Raw genomic sequence first — 21764 nt, forward strand, 5'->3', positions numbered from 1 at the left:
AAGCAAACAGGGTGAGGACCTTGGGATCCCCAAACAGAGAAGGGGGCTCTTTGGGTCCGACCCATCATGAGAGTAAAGGTTGGTGAGGAAGTAAGAGCATAATAATAGGCGTAGAATATATTTGTGTATTCATCACTGGTCAGGTCACTCATGAACCTTCAGTGAGTGCAGTGGTGATTGCCTTAGCACTCTCACTGTTATTTCTACAAGAAGACCAAGGAGTTGGTTTTATCATTTCTGCATTTTATAGAAAGAAACTAAGGCTGACCAAGGCTGTCAGTCACCTGCCTAAGGCCACACAGCTCAGGATGGCTGGCCAGGCCAGGGATTTGAACTGACCTCTGACCTCAAAGCCTGCTCTCCTAACCATTAAGCTGCCCACACAGATGGAAGGCTTTCCAGAACAGAGAGAAGAGAGATGACGTGTGCTTAGCTGATGAACCACTGAAACAAGGAAGGGAATGGTGACAGAGACAGGAGGCTGCGTTCAGTGAACTCAGGACATGGGAAAGAGCTGGGACTGGAAGAGGCTGAAGACAGGGGCCTCACCTGGCTGTGGGAGGGGCTGATGCTGGATTCTGAGGCTCCGTGAAACAGGTAGACAGCACCCCGGTTCTCCTGCTCTCCCGGGGCCCCAATGGCCACGTCCGACAGCTTGTCCCCATTCACGTCCCCCAACACTGTCAGGGCTGCCCCAAAGCGGCCCCAGGGGTGGCCCTGCTCCCCACAGAGAACAGCTTCACACTGCCACTGCACCCTCTGCTAAACACAAGCAGTGTCAGACCCCGACCCAGGCGACCCCTCCACCCACACCAGACCCCACTCAGCCCAGGTCCCATCAGCCACTCACCCCCCTGGGCAAGGGACACACGGACACCTGGCCCCCTCGGGTCTGCTCGTAGTAATGGGGGGCCCCGATGAGGATCAGGTCAGTGCTGCCATCGCCGTCCACATCCACGGAGCAGAGGGAGGCCCCGAAGTAGGAGCCGATCTGGAGGGCAGAGCCTGGGTCATGCTGCCTGTCCCCGCCAGAGGCAGCCCTGTGGGCAGGTCCCACCTCTCCCCAGGTACCAGGACCTCCCCCAAGGCCCCCAAAGCCCCTCCATCCTCTCCCCAGCCCCAGCCACGGTCCCCACCCTCATCTTCCCCTCTGGCTCCTGTCACACCCAACCTGCGTCCCCATGACTTCGGCCTTCAGCCTCCATTGCCCGGACACCTGGGTGAAGATGGCAGCCTTCCCGGTGTGCTGGTAGCGGGGGGCCCCCAGGACCAGGCTCTGCACCCCCTTCCATAGGGCTAGCTCAGTGGAGTAACCTGAGGGGCCCAGGTCTCAGCACAAAGGCCCCCATTCCCCTGACCCAGAACCCTGGACCCCACCCCAGGCAACACAGCCCCCTTCTCCCCTCCTCAGGCCTCCCACCCCAGGCAGCGCAGCCCCCTTCTCCCCTCCCCAGAACCCTGGACCCCACCTCAGGCAGCGCAGCCCCCTTCTCCCCTCCCCAGAACCCTGGACCCCCACCCTGGGCAGCACAGCCCCCATCTCCCCTGCCCAGAACCCTGGACCCCACCCTGGGCAGCGCATCTCCAACCTGTCCCCAACCCCTGGCCGTTTCTCACCGAGGTAAGAGTCCCTCATGTCCACATTCTCCTGAGACATATTGATGAAGGTGGGGCTCATATTTGGGGAATACAGGAAGGCACCTCCAGACCAGCTAAAGCTCCCCACAGCCCCCAGGACGAGGCCATCCTGGGAGGAAAGAATTCCAGGGCTGAGCAGAGACTGGAGCAGGAAGACAGTATGTCCCAGAGACACGACTGCCGCCCGCATCACTTGCCATCCAGGCCCTTCTTCTCTGTCTTCCCAGCCCTCACCAGCAGCCTCTGTCCCCACAGCCACTGCCCCGCCAACTCACTCTCCTCTCACTCACCGCCCTGTCTGCCCCTGCTGTGCTCACCGCTGCCCCTCTGTCTACTGCCCCAGTGCCAGGCTTCCCCAAACCCAAATGTGCAGCCACCCCTGCTGGAAAACCATCGCCAAGGCCCTTCCGGTGGCACCTAGGACCCTTCCCCATCAAAGCCATGGAGCCTTCCTCTGTTCCAAAGCACATCAAGCCTTTGGCCGGGACACCTCCCTCCCCTTCTCGTTTTCTGGGACTCAGCTCATTTCCCCTCCCTGGAAGAGTCAACTTCAACTTCACCTTTTTTTTTTTTGAAACAGGCTGTTGCTCTGTCACACAGGCTGTGATGCAGTGGCACAATCATAGCTCGCTGCGGTCTTGAACTCCTGAACTCATGCAATCCCTCCTGAGTAGTTGAGACCACAGGCACGTGCCACCATGCCTGGCTAATTTTTTAATTTTTTGTAGAGACAGGGTCTCACTATGTTGCCCAGGCTGTTCTCAAACTCCTGACCTCAAGTGATCCGCCCGTCTCAGCCTCCCAAAGTGCTGGGATTACAGACGTGAGCCACAGTGCCCGGCCCGATCTGGATCCTTTGAACACACATGTACTTTGAAACCACATCTTTGATCCCACCTGGTCCTTCTCAGCCTCCAGCCCTCTCCTTCCAGGCTGCCTGGGCTCCCTGGGCTCTGGCAAGCCCCTCTCTCTCCCTCCGAGAACCTGGACCCAGATCCGCCTGGCACTCGCTTTGTCCCGTGCCCAGAGCAGTCTCCCCTGATTTGTCCAGGGCTGGCCTTTTCCATTACTGAGACTCCTCTGGCCATCTCTCTCTCTACCCTGATGCTCAGTGCTGTCTGAGAGGCTCTTGCTTACTGTCTCCTCCACTAGAATACGTGATCCTTGAGAGCAGGAACCCAGGCCACCCTCTTCCCTGCTGTGCTCCTGGCCCCTAACATACAGCGTGGGGGCCTCTCCCCAGCGAGAGGGTGAAATTGAGGACGGGGTCTGATCTTGTTTATGTCTGGCTTCCAGCCCAGGGTGGGCACAGAATTGATATCCAAGAGCTGTGGATTGAGGGCAGACTCTACCCACCATTGTGAGGGCTGCGCTGAAGCCTTCTTGGGACATCTCATGCTGGAAGGAGCTGCTTGCCCTGGACTGGGTTCCTGTAGGGAAACAAGTCAGTGAAGTTCCTAGAAGCCGTGAGACACATGAGGACTCAGAACACAGGGAGGAGAACATGATCTGAGGCTTGGGTTCTGGAGAGCAATTTTGAGTGATTTGTGAACAGGAATGGCCCATCAAGACTGCGCGGGACAGGCCAGGAGTGGTGGCTCATGCCTGTAATCCCAGCACTTTGAGATGCTAAGGTTGTCAAATGACCTGAGGTCAGGAGTTCGAGACCAGCCTGGCCAACACGGCAAAACCCCACCTCTACTAAAAATACAAAAATTAGTTGGGCATGGTGGCACATGCCTGTAATCCCAGCTACTCGGGAGGCTGAGGCAGGAGAATCACTTGAACCCAGAAGGTAGAGGTTGCAGTGAGCCAAGATCGTGCCACTGCACTCCAGCCTGGGGACAAAGTGAGACTCCATCTCAAAAGAAAAAAAAAAAAAAAGACTGCGCGGGACAATTGGGTGGGGACCCCTTGGCTCCCAGGAGCCCTCTTGCTCCCGTTTACCCTCAACTGCATAGATCTTCTCCTGCAGCTGCTTCTGGATGCTGCTAAGGGCTGCAAAGTTGTCCACCTTGAACACGTGGTCCTGTGGAGGCGCTGAGCCGATGGTGTTCAGCTCCTGCCTGGCGGTGGGTTTCTGGAAAGCGCGTCCCACCTGCAGCAGAGAGGCAGCTGAGGAGGAGGAGCCCAGCAGCACTGCACCTGCAGGAGGTGCAGGCTGAGCCTGGGGCAGGGGTGAAGAAGAGGCGCACCCCGATAGCGTAGCGAATGATGCCAGCCTTCTCTGCCTGGGGGATGACATCTCTGTATTCCAGGGGGTCTTTGTATTTCTGCCCATCTGTGATGACAATGAGGATCTTCTTGGCACTTTTGCGGGCCCCGTTCTTATGATGAAATAGCTGTGTCCTGTCAGGGAGGAAAGGAAGATGACTCTACTGAGATGTGACTCTACTGAGATGTGACTCAACTGGAAAGACATCATTTGCCGTGCTCTCATCTGGAGAGGCTGCGGAGTCCTGGCACCCTCACATTCTATCAGGCATGTTAAGGAACTGATTTGGCCATCTTTGGTTTTCTTTTGAGACAGAGTCTCACTCTGATGCCCAGGCTCTGGAGTGCAGTGGCGTGATCTCGGTTCACTGCAACTTCCACCTCCCAGGTTCAAGCGATCCTCCTGCGTCAGCCTCCTGAGTAGCTGGGATTACAGGTGCCCACCACCATAACCGGCTAATTTTTGTACTTTTAGTAGAGATGAGGTTTTACCATGTTGGTCAGGCTGATCTCAAACTCCTGACCTCAAGTGATCCACCAGCCTCAGCCTCCCAAAGTGCTGGGATTACAGGCATGAGCCACCGTGCCCAGCTAATTTGGCCATTTTTGAAAGCCACACAAACCATAATTAGATCAATAATAAAGGAAGTCACATTCTTTGTTTCTAAATTCTATCCAAGGCTGAGCTCTCTTCCCCAGAGGAAGTGTGGTTCAAAGCAGGGGCTTTGGAGTCAGACACACTTTGGGGATGGGACTTAACCTCTCCAGGCCTCTGCCTCTCTCCATGTATGATGAGGATGACTGTGCTGTAGCTGTCTCTAAAGATGGCCCCCAGTGAACCACACCTGGTTCCCTCCCACAGTGGACCTGGCCTCGCTGAGTCCCAGGTGGAAGTGACACCATGCCAATCATAGGTCTCAGAAGCCTTGGTTTCTTTTGCTTTTGCACTTTTGGGAGCCCTGAGCCACAATGAGAGAAGTCTGGCTGCCCTATTGGAGGCACCCATGGAGTGGTCACATGGAAGAAGGCCACCGGAAGTAAGAGGCTCAGCCATCCCCACCAAGCCTGCCTTCCAGCATATGCCCCCCAGGCACCAGACACTAGCTTAGTGCTGGGTTGTTTAACCCACTTAATTTGGGGATGGTTTGTTAGGCAACAGTAGATAACTGAAACAAGTAGTGTCAGGTTATCCCGAAGATTAAACAAGGTCAAGCTTTTACAGTGAATGGCCTGTGGGTGACTACTAATTAGATGACAGCTGTAACAAACAATTAAACATGTACCTATCGGCCGGGCACAGTGGCCCACACCTGTAATCCCAGCACCTTGGGAGGCCAAGGTGGGAGGATCACGAGGTCAGGAGTTTGAGATCAGACTGACCAACATGGTGAAACCCCATCTCTACTAAAAATACGAAACTTAGCCGGGTGTTGTGGCACGTGCCTGTGGTCCCAGCTACTCAGGAGTCTGAGGCAGGAGAATCGCTTGAACCTGGGAGGCGGAGGTTGCAGTGAGCTGAGATCACGCCATTGCACTCCAGCCTGGGCGACAGTGAGACTCTGTCTCAAAAAAAAAAAAAAAAAAAAGTAACTGCCTGCTCATGTAACTCTATAAACTCAGAGCAAATACACACAGGTGCCAAATATGATATTGGAAATAACCCAAATATCCAACACTGGGGAAAGGGTTTAGCCAGTCATGACCTAGCCTGTTAGTAGACACAGCCATTTCAAAGGAAAGCAGTATGGGAGGCCGAGGCAGGAGGATCTCTCGAGGGCCAGAGTTCAAGACCAGCCCGGGCAACATAGCAAGACCCCATCTCTACAAAAAATATTTTTTAAAATTAGCCAGATATGGTGGCATGCACTTGTGATCCCAACTCGGGAGGTTGAGTCAGGAGGAGGCTGCAGTGAGCCATGATCGTGCCACTGCACCCCAGCCTGGGTAACAGAGTGAGACCTATCTCAAAAAAAAAAAAAAAAAAAAAAAAGGAAAACAAAAAATTGTGGACCTAGATGAGGTGGGGAAAAAACCCAAACAGGATGAAAATAGTTTCTGCCCTGAATGTGACCATACAAAATAAGCCTGAATAAAGATGGGGATGGGGCCGGGCGCGGTGGCTCAAGCCTGTAATCCCAGCACTTTGGGAGGCCGAGATGGGCGGATCACGAGGTCAGGAGATCGAGACCATCCTGGCTAACACAGTGAAACCCCGTCTCTACTAAAAATACAAAAACTTAGCCGGGCGAGGTGGCAGGCGCCTGTAGTCCCAGCTACTCGGGAGGCTGAGGCAGGAGAATGGCGTAAACCCAGGAGGCGGAGCTTGCAGTGAGCTGAGATCCGGCCACTGCACTCCAGCCTGGGTGACAGAGTGAGACTCCGTCTCAAAAAAAAAAAAAAAAAAAAGATGGGGATGGAAGTGGCATTGTGCTATGCGGCTGAGATTTATTGATTCACTTGCAAGTATCCCTTGATGTTACTAAAATACTGTAGGGTGGTTGACTAGAGGGACTGTGGGTAATATAATACTTCTTTTTTAAAAAGTTTCCTTACTGTTATTGCCATTTGGGTTTTGCCTTTTTTTTTTTTTTTTTTTTGTAATAAAACTTCTTTTTAAAAAAAGAAGAAAAGAAAGAAAGGGAAGAAAAGAAGGAAGAGAAGGAAGAGGCTTAGCGTGGTGGCTCACACCTGTAATCCCAGCATTTGGGAGGCCAAGGTGGGCAGATCACTTGAGGTCAGGAGTTCGAGACCAGCCTGGCCAATATGGTGAAACTCCATCTCTACTAAAAATACAAACATTAGCCAGGCGTGGTGGTGCAGGCCTATAGTCCCAGCTGCTCAGAGGCTGAGGCAGGAGAATTGCTTGAACTGGGAATACAAAAATTAGCCGGGCATGGTGGTGTGCACTTGTAATCCCAGCTACTTGGGAAGCTGAGGCAGGAGAATCGCTTGAACCCAGGAGATGGAGGTTGCAGTGATCCAAGATTGTGCCATTGCACTCCAGCCTGGGCGACAGAGTGAGACTCTGTCTAAAAAAACAAGAGAGAGAGAGAGAGAGAGAGAGAAGGAAGGAGGGAAGGGAGGGAAAGGAGGAAGGGAAGAAGGGAGGAAGGGAAGAAAGAAAGGAGGGAAGAAAGAAAGGAGGGAAGGAGAAAGGGAGGAAGGGAAGGGAAGGGAAGGGAAGAAGGGAAGGGAAGAAGGGAAGGGAAGGGAAGGGAAGGGAAGGGCCGGCGGCAGGGAGGACCAATCCTTGGCTGAGTCCAGCCCTGAGATGGGCTTGGCTCTGGGGAGCAGAGGCTGCTGGGAAACTCCCTGCACTCTGGGCTTGAGAGCATCACTGGAGTTGGTGAGAACCACTTGGTCACCTCTGCCTCATTCATTTTTTCTCCCAGGCCCCACCACTGGAAGAACTTTGAGGGGTGAGGTGGAGACTCCAGGAGGGGGACACTCCTGTGTTACTTTAATCTTACAGGACAGACGGAGGCCTTCCTCTGGGTTGCTGAGTCACAGGGGGCCACCGTTCAAGGCAGAAGATCCTCCCAGAAGTAAAGATGGTGCGTTTGGCAGGAGCATCTCTTGCTTAAGCCGAATTCTAGCAGCACCCCATGGCCACTCCCAGGGGTGTGTGCAGGAAGCCAAGGATCCCCGACCTTCAGCCCAGCTCCTTCCCACAAGAACCACATGCCCTTCTCGGGGGCCCCACCTCCTACATCATTTTAAGCATAGACCGCATGTGCATAAGGCAGGCCCATGGTGAGTGCCTGAGTAGCACAGGGGTTGCGCAGGGGTGAGGGATGCAGGGGAGGAGGTGAGTAGGGAGAAAGGCACCAGGACGACCTTGGGTGACAATTCCTGAGTCCCTGACTGCTCCATTCTCTGATAAAACCTCAGGCATTTATCTGACACCTCCTGTGTGCCCCGAGCTGAGCACCCCATACGCATGATCTCAATCCTAAGCTGTGAGCTTATCCTCATCTGAGAGTCACTGAGACTTAGAGCCCATCACTCCCAGGGTTACACCCAGAGTAGCTCGTGGGGAGCCAGGATGGAAGCCTGATGTGTCTGAGCCAAAGCCCGGGCCTCTGGCTGCTGTGGGGTGGGGAGGGGTTCTGGGATCCAGGCTCTGCAGAACCAGGCAAAGGGGAGGCACAGCTGCAGAGGAGCCTCGTCCTATATTAGGGAGACCGGCAGTGAGGCAGCCAGGAGCACCCCGGGGGGAGGTTTTCCCTGCAGCCCTGACATGCCCCTTGGTAGCCCCTTTCCCCGGAGCCTCCCTCAGCCTCTGAGAAGAGCTGTGCTGACCCAGGGTTAGGAAGTGGGGGTGGCAGCCACATTGGCAGGCCGGGGTTGGGAGTGCTTACACCACTTGCAGGATGCCCGAGGCTGTGAATGTCAGGCCTTTCAGTTGGACGATGGGATCCACCAGGCTCTGCTGGCTCCGGCTGGTCCGGAATTGGGTGAAGGTGAAGTGGATCTTCGGGAAGTTTGAGTACTGCATCAGTGCGAACTGCAAAGGCCAGCGGGGAGGGCCCAGGGTTCAGTGCCTGTTTCTATTGTTTATTTTAATTTTTTGTAGAGACAGGTCTCTCAAGCTCCTGGCCTCAAGTGATCCTCCTGCCTCAGCCTCCCAAGTAGCTGGAACTACAGGCACACGCCACTATGCCTGGCTTTGTTTTTTGTTTTGTTTTGGTTTGGTTTTGTTTTGGTAGAGACAAGGTCTCACTATATTGCCCAGGCCGGTCTCGAACTCCTGGCCTCAAGCAATCCTCCCACCTCAGCCTCCCAAAGTGCTGGGATTACAGGTGTGAGCCACCACACCAAGCCATATTGTTTTTAGTTTTAATAAACTTTATTTTGGAATTATTTTGGATTTACAAACCATTTCCCATGTGTTTTGAGGCCCTACAAATAATATACTGAAACCCAGAGAAGAAAATTCATTGGCCCAAAAATACAAAATATAAACTGGAAAATCTAAACCAAATGATGTTCCCTTCACAGTTTACTAAAAATAACCTTGCCAACCACAATATTTGCTACCCTTAGCTTATAAAAAAATTTATCACACATTAAATCAATTTGTGTATTTCCTTGATTCTCAAGTATTTGTGGCTGGGCGTAGTGACTCATGCCTGTAATCCCAGCACTTTGAGAGACCAAGGTGGGAGGACTATTTGAGCCAGGAGTTGGAGACCAGGTTGGGCAATATAGCAAGACCCCATCTCTACTAATAAAAATTTTAACAAATTAGCCAGGCATGGTGGCATGGACCTGTAGTCCCAACTACTCAGGAGGCTGAGGCAAGAGGATCACTTGAGCCTAGGAGATCAAGCCTGCAGTGAGCGATGATTGCGCCCCCACACTGCAGCCTGGATGACAGAGCAAGACCCTGTTTAAAAAACAACAAATTGGGGGGTTTTGCACATACACAGACACTAGTTATTGGAAAATAAAATAATAAAAATATATCATTAGTTACATAGAAAATACAATAAATCATCAATCAGTTGACTGAGTTATAGTCAGTCAAATTTCATAGCAAAATTATTTTTTAAACACTTTCAATGTTTTTAAACAGCAGAAACATTGTATTTCCTATAGCTTTTGGATATATATTAAATGCCAAGGGGTGTCACCTCCTAGGTCAGGGCTCAAGTTGGGCCTGCGCTGGGACCATAGCTTCATCCTCCACTCCAGCCCCATGGCATACGGCTCCACTGGCCTGCCCCCACCCCCTCCCAGGATGCCTCTCCCAGGCCAGCCTCCCCCGTCCCCCAACCCCCAGCCCCAGGTGCCCAGTCTTCACCAGGGTGTCAGTGCCCGCAAACTGGTCCATGACAGCTTGGACAAAGCCCTTCATCCGGTTAAAGTCATTTTGTTTAATGCTTCCAGAGCCATCGATCAGGAAGACGATGTCCATCTCTTGATGTGGACACTCTGTGGGGGAATGGGGAGGAATTGGAGACGCACTGTGGGGGCCCAGCCCTGTCCTGCAGCTCCTGCTCAACAGAACCTGGGAGCTGTTCTTGGCATCCCCACCTGGTTTCCGACCCCTCCTTGGAGGAGACCCCAATCTGCCACCCCAGCCCCCTGCTCCCTCCCTCCCACATGGCCTGGAAAGAGGGAGATGAGAACCCAGGGCCCAGGTGGGCTCCTCATTCATTTAATCAACAAATATTCATCAAATACAGATGCTAGGGGTGCCACAAGCATCACGGGTGAATGTCTAGCAAAGTGGTTCAGGGTGCGTGTTCTGGAGCCAGTGTGCCTGGGCTAAACCCCAGCTCAGCCATGTGCTAATTGGTGAATTCAGGCACATTACTTAACTTCTCTGGACTTCAGTGTCCCTTTCTGTAAAATGAAGGTAATAGCAGTGGCTGCCATGTGGGATTACTGCAAGGATAAAGCAACACACACATGGATGCTGGAGACAAGTCCTGGCCCTCCGCCAGGGTCAACCACTGGCACAATTCTCACCATGTGCCAGGCACCTTCGAGGCCTGTAGGATATGCCTGTAGGGCTGCTGTGCGGGTGGGGCAGGGATCCACCCCAGACCCAGCCCTAATCCCCGGTCAGATCAGAGGTCCTCATTTCCAGCTATGTGGAGTTGGCTCTGAGCTGAGTCCCTTCCCAGGAATCATGCTAGGCAGAGGGGAGCTCTTGCCCACGGGGACACCTCCTGCACCTGGAGGTAGCCTTTACCAATGACTGGTTCAGTGTCTGAAGGGCCAGCTGCACTCTGAGCCCCCCAGGCATTGGCTGAGGCCTCTGGTTTTTTCATTTTTTGTTTTTTTGAGGCAGAGTCTCACTGTCACCCAGGCTGGAGTATAGTGGTGTGATCACAGGTCAGTGCAGCCTCGACCTCCCCAGGCTCAGGCAATTCTCCCACCTCAGCCTCCTGAGTAGCTGGTACTACAGGCGTGCACCGCCTTGCCTGGCTAATTTTTGTATATTTTTGTAGAGACGGAGTTTCATCATGTTGCCCAGGCTGATCTCAAACTCCTGGGCTCTAATGATCCACCCACCTCGGCCTCCCAAACCGCTGGGATGACAGACAAGCACCCCTGTGCTGGCCTTGGGCCTCTGTTATGATTGCATTGCGTCCACCCTTCACGCTCCCATGGAAGCGGCACCCAAGAACATTCCCAGTTGGGCGTGGTGGCTCACACCTGTAATCCTAGCACTCTGGGACGCTGAGGTGGGTGGATTACTTGAGGCCAGGAGTTCGAAACCAGCCTGGCCAACATGGTGAAACCCCATCTCTACTAAAAATACAAAAAAATTAGCCAGGCATGGTGGCGGGTGCCTGTAATCCTAGCTATTTGGGAGGCTGAGGCAGGAGAATCACTTGAACCCGGGAGGCAGAGGCTGCAGTGAGCCGAGATTGTGCCATTGCACTCCAGCCTAGGGGACAGAGTAAGACTCTGTCACAAAAAAAAAAAAAAAAAAAAAAAAAAAGGAACATTCCCAAGTGACCTCAGAGTCTGTAGAGTTCGCTCTGCAATCGTGAGGACACATCATATGCACATAAACAAACAAGAATTTTCATGCTGTCCCCAGGCTCATGGGGGGTGTGGCCTGTGTTCAGGGCCCAGTTGGTATCTCCACCAGCAGCCACATCCTGTGCTGCCCACAGGGCGGTGGGAGATCAGGCCATCAGAGCACTAAGGTGTGAGGCCCACACCGCAGGGCTGTGGTTTCTGCCCCGCGCCCACCACTGCAGAAAAAAATGCCTTTTCCTCTTTCCTCTCCCCCACCCCACCTGCTCAACCACTTGGTGCTTCAAGGGTGCTGGGGAGAAACAGAAGGTCACTTCCCTTCCTGCTTCTTCAATCACCAGCAAATCTTGATATCCATGGGGCAGGTTGCGGATTCCCCAGGAGCTCCCCTTTTTTGCCCACATCTGGGCAGCCAATGTCTTACACTGGTGCTTGTTTTTTCAGCTCCATCAAGAAACCACCCTCTCATCCTCTCTCAAGCCAGGTCTGTGGCAAATCCTCTCACAATGTCTCTTCTGTTTTCTTGGTCTTTTTATTGTATCCCCTGGGCTTCCACTAGCAGAAGCCTGGACATATCCTTTTGAAAAATGACCCCACCAATCAGGCAAGGATGGCTCAAGCTCTGGGCTCTGCCTCTTTCTATTGATGGGAACTTAGCTATCTGAACCTTGGTTTTCTCATCTGTAAAATGGGAACGGGCCTGCCCACCACCCAGGATGTTGTGAAGATGCAATAAGGTGATTCCTACCAGGTACTCAGCACTGCCTGGCACACAGGTGATGTTCAGTGGACCCTGGTCCCTTCCACTTGGACCCACACCCTCCTTGCCTGCACCAGGTTTATGCTCCAGTCCCATTTGCATCAGGCACCCCACCTCATGAGTTCCAGAGACGGCTGTGAGAAGACATTTACCCCTTGTTTTTAAGTGCCACCTCCCTAACCTGGCTTCACAGACATCTCAGGCTGGGCACGATCCCCCCCAAAAGCTCTGGATGTCCCTTCCCCCTTCCCTCAGTCCCCTCCATACACTCCACCCTCACCATTTGCTCTGGGAATGTTTCTGCTGCTGCTCCACCTTTGTCTAAAGGCCCAGCATGCCTATGGTCATGGCCTCTCTGGTCTGAATCAGAACTTTCTCTCTGCCCCCATTAGAACTTTCACTCCTCAAACCGGGCATGAGGACTCATGCCTGTCATCCCAACACTTTGAGAGTCTGTGGCAGAGGATTATTTGAGCCTAGGAGTTCAAGATCAGCCTGGGCAACATAGCAAGACTCCCATCTCTACAAAAACACAATGTTTTAAAATTAGCCAGGTGTGATGCATATGTACCTGCAGTCCCAACTACTCGGTAGGCTAAGGGAGGAGGATCACTTGAGCCCAGGAGTTCGAGGCTGCAGTGAGCTATGATTGCACCACTGCACTCCAGCCTGGGTGACATAGCAAGACTCTGTCTCAAAAAAATTAACAGGGTGTGGTGGTGCATGCAGCCTGACAGAGACTCTGTTTTTTGTTTTTTTGAGATGGAGTTTTGCTCTTGTCACCCAGGCTGGAGTGCAATGGCACAATCTTGGCTCACTGCAACCTCCGCCTCCTGGGTTCAAGTGATTCTCCTGCCTCAGTCTCCCGAATGGCTGGGATTACAGGTGCACACCACATCCGACTTTTTTTTTTTTTTTTTGTATTTTTAGTAGAGGGGTTTCACCACATTGGCCAGGTTGGTCTCGAACTGCTGACCTCAGGTGATCCTCCCACCTCAGCCTCATAAAGTGCTGGGATTACAGGCCTAAGCCACCGTGCCCGGCGGGGACCCTGTCTTATAAAGAAAAAAATTGTAAAGAAAAACCCTACAAAGAACTTCTACCCTGGAGCAGCAGGGCTCCTGCCTGAGCCGCCCTCCCCTCCTGGCTTCTGTCCTAGCCACACTTGGCCCTCCAGAGAGGGCACATGAGCCCAAACACAGGCCTCATGCCTGCTCACCCTCAGTGCCAGCATGTGCTCCACAGGGAACCGTGGCCTGCCGGGAACCTACCTGGCAGGGCGTCGGGGACTGTCTGGATGATCTCCCAGTGCGAGCCCAGCAGGAGGCAGGAACCCTTTGAGTACGAGTTCTCCCCACAGACTCTGTGCAGGGTCGGGCCACAGGCCTGGAGGCAGGAACCTGTGAGCCAGGAGCCCCTAGCACCCCCTCCTCCTTCACCCCCAGCCCCAGCCTCCTCCCCTACAACCCCCCTCCCCGCCACCGTGGCCCAAAGCACTCACTCACCAGAAGCCAGGAGCGATTGGTGGAGGCTGCTAGGGTCAGGCCCAAGGACATGTTCACGGCCTCGGGGTGGACTGCGAGGGCAGACACGTGGGGTCTCACTCACAGCACACACTTATTTGCGGGGAGGGTCTGGACCGGAAGCTAAGCGGGGGCACCCCAGGAGGGTTGAGGGGCCCGATTCCCAGGTGGTCACTCACTGTGCAGCGGGATGGGCTGGCACACGCCGGTGGCAGCTGTGCAGTCATACAGCCGTCCCGTCTGGTTGGCCGCCACCACCTCCAGGGGTGCTGCCACCACGAGTCTGGAGACACAACCGTGGCCATGTCACTGTAGCCACAGCAGTGGTGGGAGCAGCAGGCACTGGGGGCGAGGAAGTGTCCCTCCACGGGGAAGTGAGACTTCGTGAGGGAAATCTCCTGGCATTTGCCATTTGGCAGAATATTCAGAAATCAGGGCCCGAGTATAACCCACAGATGCCCAGGGGTCACGCTGGGGTTTATTTGGTTTTGAGTGTGCATACGTACGTATGTGTGTATTTATGTTTAGACATTTTTTTTTAACATTCCCCCAAAAAGAAAACTATTTAAAGACCAAAATGGCATTTCCCAATCATGGGTAAGTACATTGCGTTTCTGAGTTGCCATTATTTTGAATCACCCAAGAAATAAGATCATCTCAAGTTAATTGGAACGATTTCCTGAAGACATGTGCTTTCAAAACAAATAGTTGATTCTGTAATTCACTGGACCAGTTTAAATATTATATAAGCAATTCCGATTGGTAAAGCAGTGTACTAGGATCCATAACTATATCTAGAGTTATGTAGAGTCCATGGTTTATTTGCAAAAATCCCTGAGTGGGAAAGTTTTTTAATTTTGGAAATGTTTTCTCACTACCCACAATCTCCTCACCCCGGTGAGAAAAACAGACAAATATTGGTGTATGTTAATGCGCCAAGCAAGGTTTCATTAAATGGCCATGTGAGGGCTCCTTCCAGGTGCCGCTCCTTTACAGAAAGCTACAATCCCTGTGCGTCATGATTCAGGGGATGCCTAAGGCTTTGTGATGAAAATCTGAGCATTGGCTAGAGAGGCAGCAGTTTGGAACCTGCTGATACAAACGATGAGCAAACCTTTAGTGTAGCCCATCAACCCACATGTTTTTTGAGACGGAGTTTCACTCTGTCGCCCAGGCTGGAGTACAATGGCGTGATCTCGGCTCATTGCAACCTCCACCTTCCAGGTTCAAGCGAATCTCCTGTTTCAGTCACCCAGCTAACTGGGATTACAGGCATCACACCAGGCTAATTTTTGTATTTTTCAGTAGAGACGGGGTTTCACCATATTGGTCAGGCTGGTGTTGAACTCTTGACCTTAGGTGATCCACCCACCTCAGCCTCCCAAAGTGCTAGGATTATAGGCATGAGCCACCACACTCAGCCAATGTATTCTTTTTTTAAAATGTGGCCTAAAAAACTGATGGTGACAGAAGTCTGACCACTGGTTCTCTGGGTTTGTTGGGTAATGAGAAGGGGTCCATGGCAGCCCTGTGCCTGTGGGATTTTACACAGGAGCAGCTGACCTAGGTGGGGCTCACCCAGGCACAAACATGTGTATCTCTCATCAAATTGGGTCTTTCGGATTCGTGCACTTCAGTTGGCCACATTTCGCAATAAATAAAAACAAAACCCTGGTGCCTGGCACTTGCTTCCATCCCCCCAGACTGCCGGTCACATGAGGAAGGGAGAGGGATGTGCGGCTGGAGCTGGGTGACCTCTCACAGCTCCTTGTGACCAACTGAGCCTTCCTGTCCACTGGGGCTCACTGCCAGCACCACTTCCTCCATGGAGCCCCCCTGGGTCTGCTGTCTCCCTGTCTGCGCCCCCCAGACCTTGGTGACGCCTGTGTCACACTGTGACTGGAACTCTCTGGGGCAGGAGAATGTGAGCTCCTGGAAGCGGGGGCAGGCTCATCATTTGTGGGTCCCAATTCGAAAGAAACATGTGGGGTCTCTTGGGCTTGAGGGGCTCTTACCTTTCTTCTGCTCTCTCCCTCAACCTCTCCTGGGGTTTTTTTATTTGCTATGCAGTGTCCCACTCCCTCAGGGTACTCCCAGGTGAGCGCACCTAACTGACTTTACTCAGCTCATGCCAGGGGTGGAAGGTGACAGTGGTCATTGCTCCCATGTGGGTGGGGGAGCCAGCAGCTGATACCCCTTCCCTAGGAGGTGGTGGCAGGTGGGGCTGCTGCTGTGCTAAGGCTCCAAACCCCCAGTGCGTCTCTCTTCTCCCATAATTCTTTTTTTTTATTTTGGCGGAGTCTCACTCTGTCACCCAGACTGGAGTGCAGTGGCACGATCTCGGCTCACTGCAACCTCCACCTCCCAGGTTCAAGCGATTCTCCTGTCTCAGCCTCCTAAGTATCTGGGATTACAGGTGCCTGCCACCATGCCCAGCTAATTTTTTTTTTTTTTTTTTTTTTTTTGCATTTTTAGTAGAGACGGGGTTTTGCTGTGTTGGCCCAATTGGTCTCAAACTCCTGACCTCAGATGATGTGCCTGCCTCGGCCTCCCAAAATGTTGGGATTATAGGCGTGAGTCATGGTGCCCAGCCCTGCCATCATTCTTTACTTACAAAACACAAATGCACAGATAAAATCAAGAATTGGCAAGGCAGAGTGGCTCACACCTGTAATCCCAGCACTTTGGGAGGCCAAGGCAGGAGGACTGCTTGAGCCCAGGAGTTCAGCCAGTCTGGACAACACAGCAAGACTCTGTCTCTATAAAAGGCAAAACAAAACAAAACAAAAAACAGGCATGATGGCATGCACCTGTGGTCCCAGCTATTCAGGAGGCTGAGGTGAGAGGATCACTTTGCCCGGGAGTTTGAGGCTACAGTAAGCTGTGATTGCACCACTGCACTCCAGCTTGGGCAACAGAACTGGAGTAAAAATAAAAATAAAAATCATCAGGAATTTCAAGAGGTTAAGGGCAGAACATTAAACTCCAAACTTAATGAGTGTGGGCCCTGTGTGACTGCACTGGCCCCCAAGAAGTGGGCCCTGCCTGGAAGGCAGGTTCAAGGCCTCCCTCCTGAGATAAGGTGGGGTCTTGTCTAGAGTTTTGTGGCCCTTCTTGGGATTGAGAATAATACATGCTGGTATCAGGGCCTCCAAGGAGCCAAGGAAAGACGTCTTACCCCTGCTGCCCTTCCTCCAGGACGCCTCCCTGGGGTAACCCGTGTGTACCCATCCACAGGACATGATGCAGTGGAGGTTGGGGAAGGAGGGTGAGTGCGGCCTACCGAGATCCACCAAACTGCACCACGCTCTGCCCAAAGCCGCCTGCATCCTCCTGGAAGATGGTGGGCTCCTCCACATCCAGGTTGAATCCATGAAAAGAAGCCAGGACTGAGGAATATTTGGTGGGGGTGGGAGGGAGTGAGAGTTAAAGAAGCCCCAATCCCTCGGACCTCCCAGCCTCTTTTTTTTTTTTGAGATGGAGTCTCGCTCTGTTGCCCAGGCTGGAGTGCAGTGGCACAATCTCGGCTCACTGCAACCTCCATCCTGGGTTCAAGCGATTCTCCTGCTTCAGCTTCCCAAGTAGCTGGGATTACAAGTGCATGCCGCCATGCCCCGCTAATTTTCGTATTTTTGGTAAAGACGGGGTTTCACCATGTTGGCCAGGCTGGTCACAAACTCCTGACCTCAGGGGATCTGCCCATCTCCCTCCCAAAGTGCCTCCCAAAGTGCTGGGATTATAGGCACGAGCCAGCGCACCTGGCCAAGCCTGATTTTTGATGGCACGTGAATGTGGCTCTGATGCAGTTTTCAGCAGGGGGACTCTTCCCTACGTGCAGTCAGGACTTGGGGCAAACAGGCCCAGGGAGATGATGTCCAACCTTTCCCCCTCTCTGGTGGCTTCTGTGGCCTTCCATTCCCGGGGGAGGCTGGGGAGACCTCTCTCGCCCACACCAGGGACCCCATCAGCGGGAGCGGGGAAGCCTGGGACAACATAGCCAGCTGAAGAGGTAGCTTAGTCGCCACGTGAGCACAGCCCCTGAGCCCCTCTTCGTTCAGGTCACACTCTCCCAACTCTGGGCCACTCACACATGAAGCACTCCCCTGCCTCAGCTACTCATGAGAGTGGTGGGAGCCTTCCACCAGCCCCCAGCCTGCCCTCCCAGATGGAGTCCCCTCAGAATCCCTCCAAGCTTCTCCCCAGCCCCCTGGCCCCACTCACCACTCAGAAGAAGCACGGTGCCGAAGGTCATCCCTGAGCAGCGCGTCGAGGGGAAGTGAAAGGTTGGGGACACAGCACAGAAGGTGCTCACCCTCCCAGGGGTTAGTTGAAATAATGATTCAGGGCCTCCACGTGGCAGGAGGAGGGGCACAGTGGGTAGGAGGGCCCTGGTTAGTTAAGGAACAGAAGTGGGGGCAGGGGCCAACGACACCCTGGGGAAAAACCCTCATCCTGTCCCCCTCCACCACCTGCAAGGGACTTCCTTCTCCCAGAAGACCACCTGCCTCCAGGCCTCAGGAGCCAGTTGGTATCCAGGGAGCCCCATAGCTCTCTGACGTCCCACAGGAGTGGAAGGGCAGGAAGCAGAACAGCGGTGGAGGCCTCGGCGTGTGGATGTGAGCTGGAGAGAAGCAGGGAGAAGGGGAGCTAGGCCAGGGTGTGGTTTCACAAAGCAGAACCCATCCAGAGGAGAATGGACACCCAAAATAACAAGGTCATGCCATGGGCTACTACTCAGCAAAAAACAAGATCAAACTACAGACCAGAGGCCGCCGCTCATGCCTGTGGTCCCAGAGCTTTGGTGAGGCCAAGGCAGGTGGATTGCTTGAGTCCAACAGTTCGAGACCAGCCTGGGCAACACAGCCAGACCCTGTCTTTACAACAAATAAATAAATAACAAAAACAAACTACAGTTCTGTACAACAACACAGGTTAACTCAATTTTATCTTAAGTGAAAGAAACCAGACAACAGAATGCCTAATGTCTGGTTCCTTTCATATACGAGTTAGAGAATGGGCAAAATTCATCTACGAAGATGGAGACCAGAAGAGTGGTCGCCTACGGTGGGGCAGAGAGGAAACTTTTTTTTTTTTTTTTGACAAGTTTTGCTATGTCGCCCACGCTGGAATGCGGTGGCATGATCAGGGCTCACTGCAGCCTCAAATTCCCAGACTCAAGCAATTCTCCCACCTCAGCCTCCCAGTCATGGGATTACAGATGCACACCACCATGCCCAGCTAGCTTTTTTTGTTTTTTGTAGAGATGAGATCTCACTATGTTGCCCATGCTGATCTTGAGCTCTTGGACTCAAGCAGTCCTCCTCACTCCTCCTCCCAAAGTACTGGGATTACAGGTGTGAGCCACCACATCCAGCCAGGAGCCTTTAGCATGTGTTAAATTTAGCATTTGACATAGTATTTTAACATTTATACATGGAGTTGGGGAGAAGATAAATGAGTGATTGTTATTTATTTTCTGTGATTTTCTGTATGTTTGAAATATTCCATGATTAAACATAAATGTTCTTTTAAAATGTGAAAAAAAAAAAGTTCTATATATAAAAGGCTAGGAATAGGCCAGGCACGGTGGCTCACACCTGTAATCCCAGCACTTTGGGAGGCCGAGGTGGATGGATCATCTGAGGTCAGGAGTTTGAGACCAGCTCTGGCCAATATGGTGAAATCCTGTCTCTACTAAAAATACAAAAATTAGCTGGGCGCGGTGGTGCACCTGTAATCCCAGCTACTCGGGAGGCTGAGGCAGGAGAATCGCTTGAACCCAGGAGGTGGAGGTTGCAGTGAGACGAGATTGCGCCATTGCACTCCAGCCTGGGTGACAGAGCAAGACTCTGTCTCAAAAACAAAACAAAATGAGACAAACAAAATATTTAAAATGTAACTAAACATCAAGTGCAAATAATACAAAACGGTTTTCTGTAAAAAATTTTACATCAATTTACTTGAGAGCTGACATTTAATGGACAGAATAAATTAATTGTGATGCATTAATGATGCCCTTGCGGGAAACCAGGCCGAGGGATGCGATTGCTAACTTCGAGACTGACTTATCTACTGCCTTACAAAGACTGCCAAGGCAAAGTGGAGCAGCAACTTTCTCCCTCTTGTGCTGAGGGGTTTGTAGCCAGCAGTACCCCGTCATCAGTTCTGTGGATCTGTGAACTTCTCCCTGTATTTGGAACCACAAAATAATTTGTTGATGATTCTTCATAATTCAAAAATTTAAAGATCTATTCATTTTCTCTATCTTTGCACTGCATCTCATCTTTTACACGTTTCTATATCCCCTTTAATTTTGGGCTTCCTTCTGTAAGCAGTGTTTGAAACTCACAATTTGCTGATATCAGCAACTGTAAAATTCTCCAACTTTGCCTAACTCATATTATCGCTTGTCTCAGCAAAATTTTTTGTTTTCCACTCATTTTTGGAGAGCAGTGATAAGGGAAAACTGCAGTAAGATAGTCAAATGCTCACAATCACCGCACGCTGCCAGGAAATCATCTTCCTCCCAGGCCTGGAGCGGGAGCTGCCAAGGCTCGGAGTCCACAGCAGCTAAAGGTGATGCCCCCAAATTCAGTGCATCCTCCGGGGACTTGATGGCAGCTCCACCCTTAAAAGGACCACCAGCTCTCAGTAAATTTTTAATTAATTAATTAATTTTTATTTTGAGATGGAGTCCTGCTCTATCACCCAGGCTGGAGAGCAGTAGCGCAATCTCGTTTCACTGCAACCTCCGCCTCCCGGGTTCAAGCGATTCTCCTGTCTCAGTCTGTGGAGTAGCTGGGATTACAGGCACACACCACCACGCCCAGCTAATTTTTGTATTTTTAATAGAGACGGGGTTTTACCATATTGGCCAGGCTGGTCTCGAACTCCTGACCATACGTGATCCACCTGCCTTGACCTCCCAAAGTACTGGATTACAAGAGTGAGACACCGTGCCCGTCTTCTCTCAGTATGTTTTTAAAAGTTACACTTAGATAAATAAGAAAACAACAAATTTATGTAATTGTTTTCAAATCAGTGTGAAGGAGAATATTTTTGCAGCCTTTCTCCAGAATGAACTGTGTCTGCTGGAGAGCACAACTCCATGTCCCCATGCCTTAGAGGCCACAGCCAGGATTTCGTTGTGTTTCTCCTGGTCTTCCCCTCCTCCCGGGAAATTTGGCTTTATTCTTCACATGCATTCATAATTCTCTCTCTCCAAATCACTTTTTCCCCCCTGCATGAGAAAAATACATCCATAGTAATGTATTCAAGTTGCCTGCTTCCAATTCTCCCCTTTTCCGTTTGGGGTATGGATTAGATACCCTGGAATATTTGCATTGAATTTTACCTCTTCATCTACTTTCATCATCACAATGATCGCTGAGGGAAGCCAGGCTGCCAATAGACACATCTAAAATACAAAGTTGATAAGAAGGGTAGAGTCTGCAAATGAAAGTAATTAAATGAATTAGTCTAAAGCAGAGAAAAAGAAAACCTAGCCAATAGTTCATCAGATAGAAAAGGTTTTTCTTGATGGAAAGATATCATGAAACTGACAGTTAAAGTAGAATTAATTTTTGTTGTTGTTGTTGTTACGAGACAGAGTCTCGCACTGTTGCCCAAGCTAGAGGGCAGTGACATGACCATAGCTCACTGCGGCCTCGAACTCCTGGCCTCAAGTGATCCTCCCACCTCTGGTTTTTTGTTGTTGTTTGTTTGTTTGTTTTCTACAGATGGAGTCTCACTATGTTGCTCAGGCTGATCTCGAATTCTTGGGTTCAAGCAATCCTCCGGCCTCCCAAAGTACTGGAATTACAGGTATGAACCACCACACCTGCAGCCACTGCATCTGGCCTCGAAATTATTATTATTATTATTATTTTTGAGATGGCGTCTCACTCTGTCACCCAGGCTGGAGTGCAGTGGTGCAATCTCAGCTCACTGCAACCTCCAGGTTCAAGCAGTTCTCTTGCCTCAGCCTCCTGAGTAGCTGGGATTACAGGTGCATGCCACCCACGTCTGGCTAATTTTTTTTGTATTATTAGTTGATATAGGTTGGTCTGCAACTCCTGATGTCAGGTGATTCACCCTCCTCAGCCTCCCAAAGTGCTGGGATTACAGGC

At 51.7% G+C, this 21764-nt stretch overlaps 2 protein-coding genes across 4 annotated transcripts in view; both read right to left on the bottom strand.

The window, feature by feature from the left end:
• The window catches only part of ITGAD (integrin subunit alpha D), a 36590-nt gene extending 18625 nt beyond the window's left edge, over positions 1 to 17965 (bottom strand). For 2 of the 3 annotated variants that reach the window (XR_004179801.1, XM_031658282.1), the window contains exons 1-14: positions 17857 to 17965; positions 16919 to 17024; positions 13815 to 13918; positions 13618 to 13688; positions 13384 to 13498; positions 9659 to 9789; positions 8214 to 8359; positions 3834 to 3987; positions 3586 to 3736; positions 2995 to 3068; positions 1618 to 1747; positions 1172 to 1314; positions 851 to 991; positions 550 to 762 (exon numbers count right to left, since the gene is read on the bottom strand). Coding sequence is in view for 2 of the 3 variants with exons in the window: in XM_031658282.1 (XP_031514142.1) it covers positions 550 to 762; positions 851 to 991; positions 1172 to 1314; positions 1618 to 1747; positions 2995 to 3068; positions 3586 to 3736; positions 3834 to 3987; positions 8214 to 8359; positions 9659 to 9789; positions 13384 to 13498; positions 13618 to 13688; positions 13815 to 13918; positions 16919 to 17024; positions 17857 to 17887 (1710 nt within the window). In the remaining variant the exon portion in view is untranslated. The remainder of the gene's footprint in view (positions 1 to 549; positions 763 to 850; positions 992 to 1171; positions 1315 to 1617; positions 1748 to 2994; positions 3069 to 3585; positions 3737 to 3833; positions 3988 to 8213; positions 8360 to 9658; positions 9790 to 13383; positions 13499 to 13617; positions 13689 to 13814; positions 13919 to 16918; positions 17025 to 17856) is intronic. The other variant, XM_031658283.1, reaches the window with a different exon arrangement.
• A 1630-nt stretch (positions 17966 to 19595) lies between these two features.
• Positions 19596 to 21764, bottom strand: part of ITGAX (integrin subunit alpha X) — a 35596-nt gene continuing 33427 nt past the window's right edge. Inside the window, exons 31-32 of the transcript XR_002519203.2 lie at positions 20990 to 21052; positions 19596 to 19822 (exon numbers count right to left, since the gene is read on the bottom strand). The gene's annotated coding sequence lies outside the window, so the exon portion shown is untranslated. The remainder of the gene's footprint in view (positions 19823 to 20989; positions 21053 to 21764) is intronic.

The sequence above is a fragment of the Papio anubis genome, chromosome 18 (assembly GCF_008728515.1).
Source record: "Papio anubis isolate 15944 chromosome 18, Panubis1.0, whole genome shotgun sequence".
In the NCBI taxonomy this organism is placed as follows: Eukaryota; Metazoa; Chordata; class Mammalia; order Primates; family Cercopithecidae; genus Papio; species Papio anubis.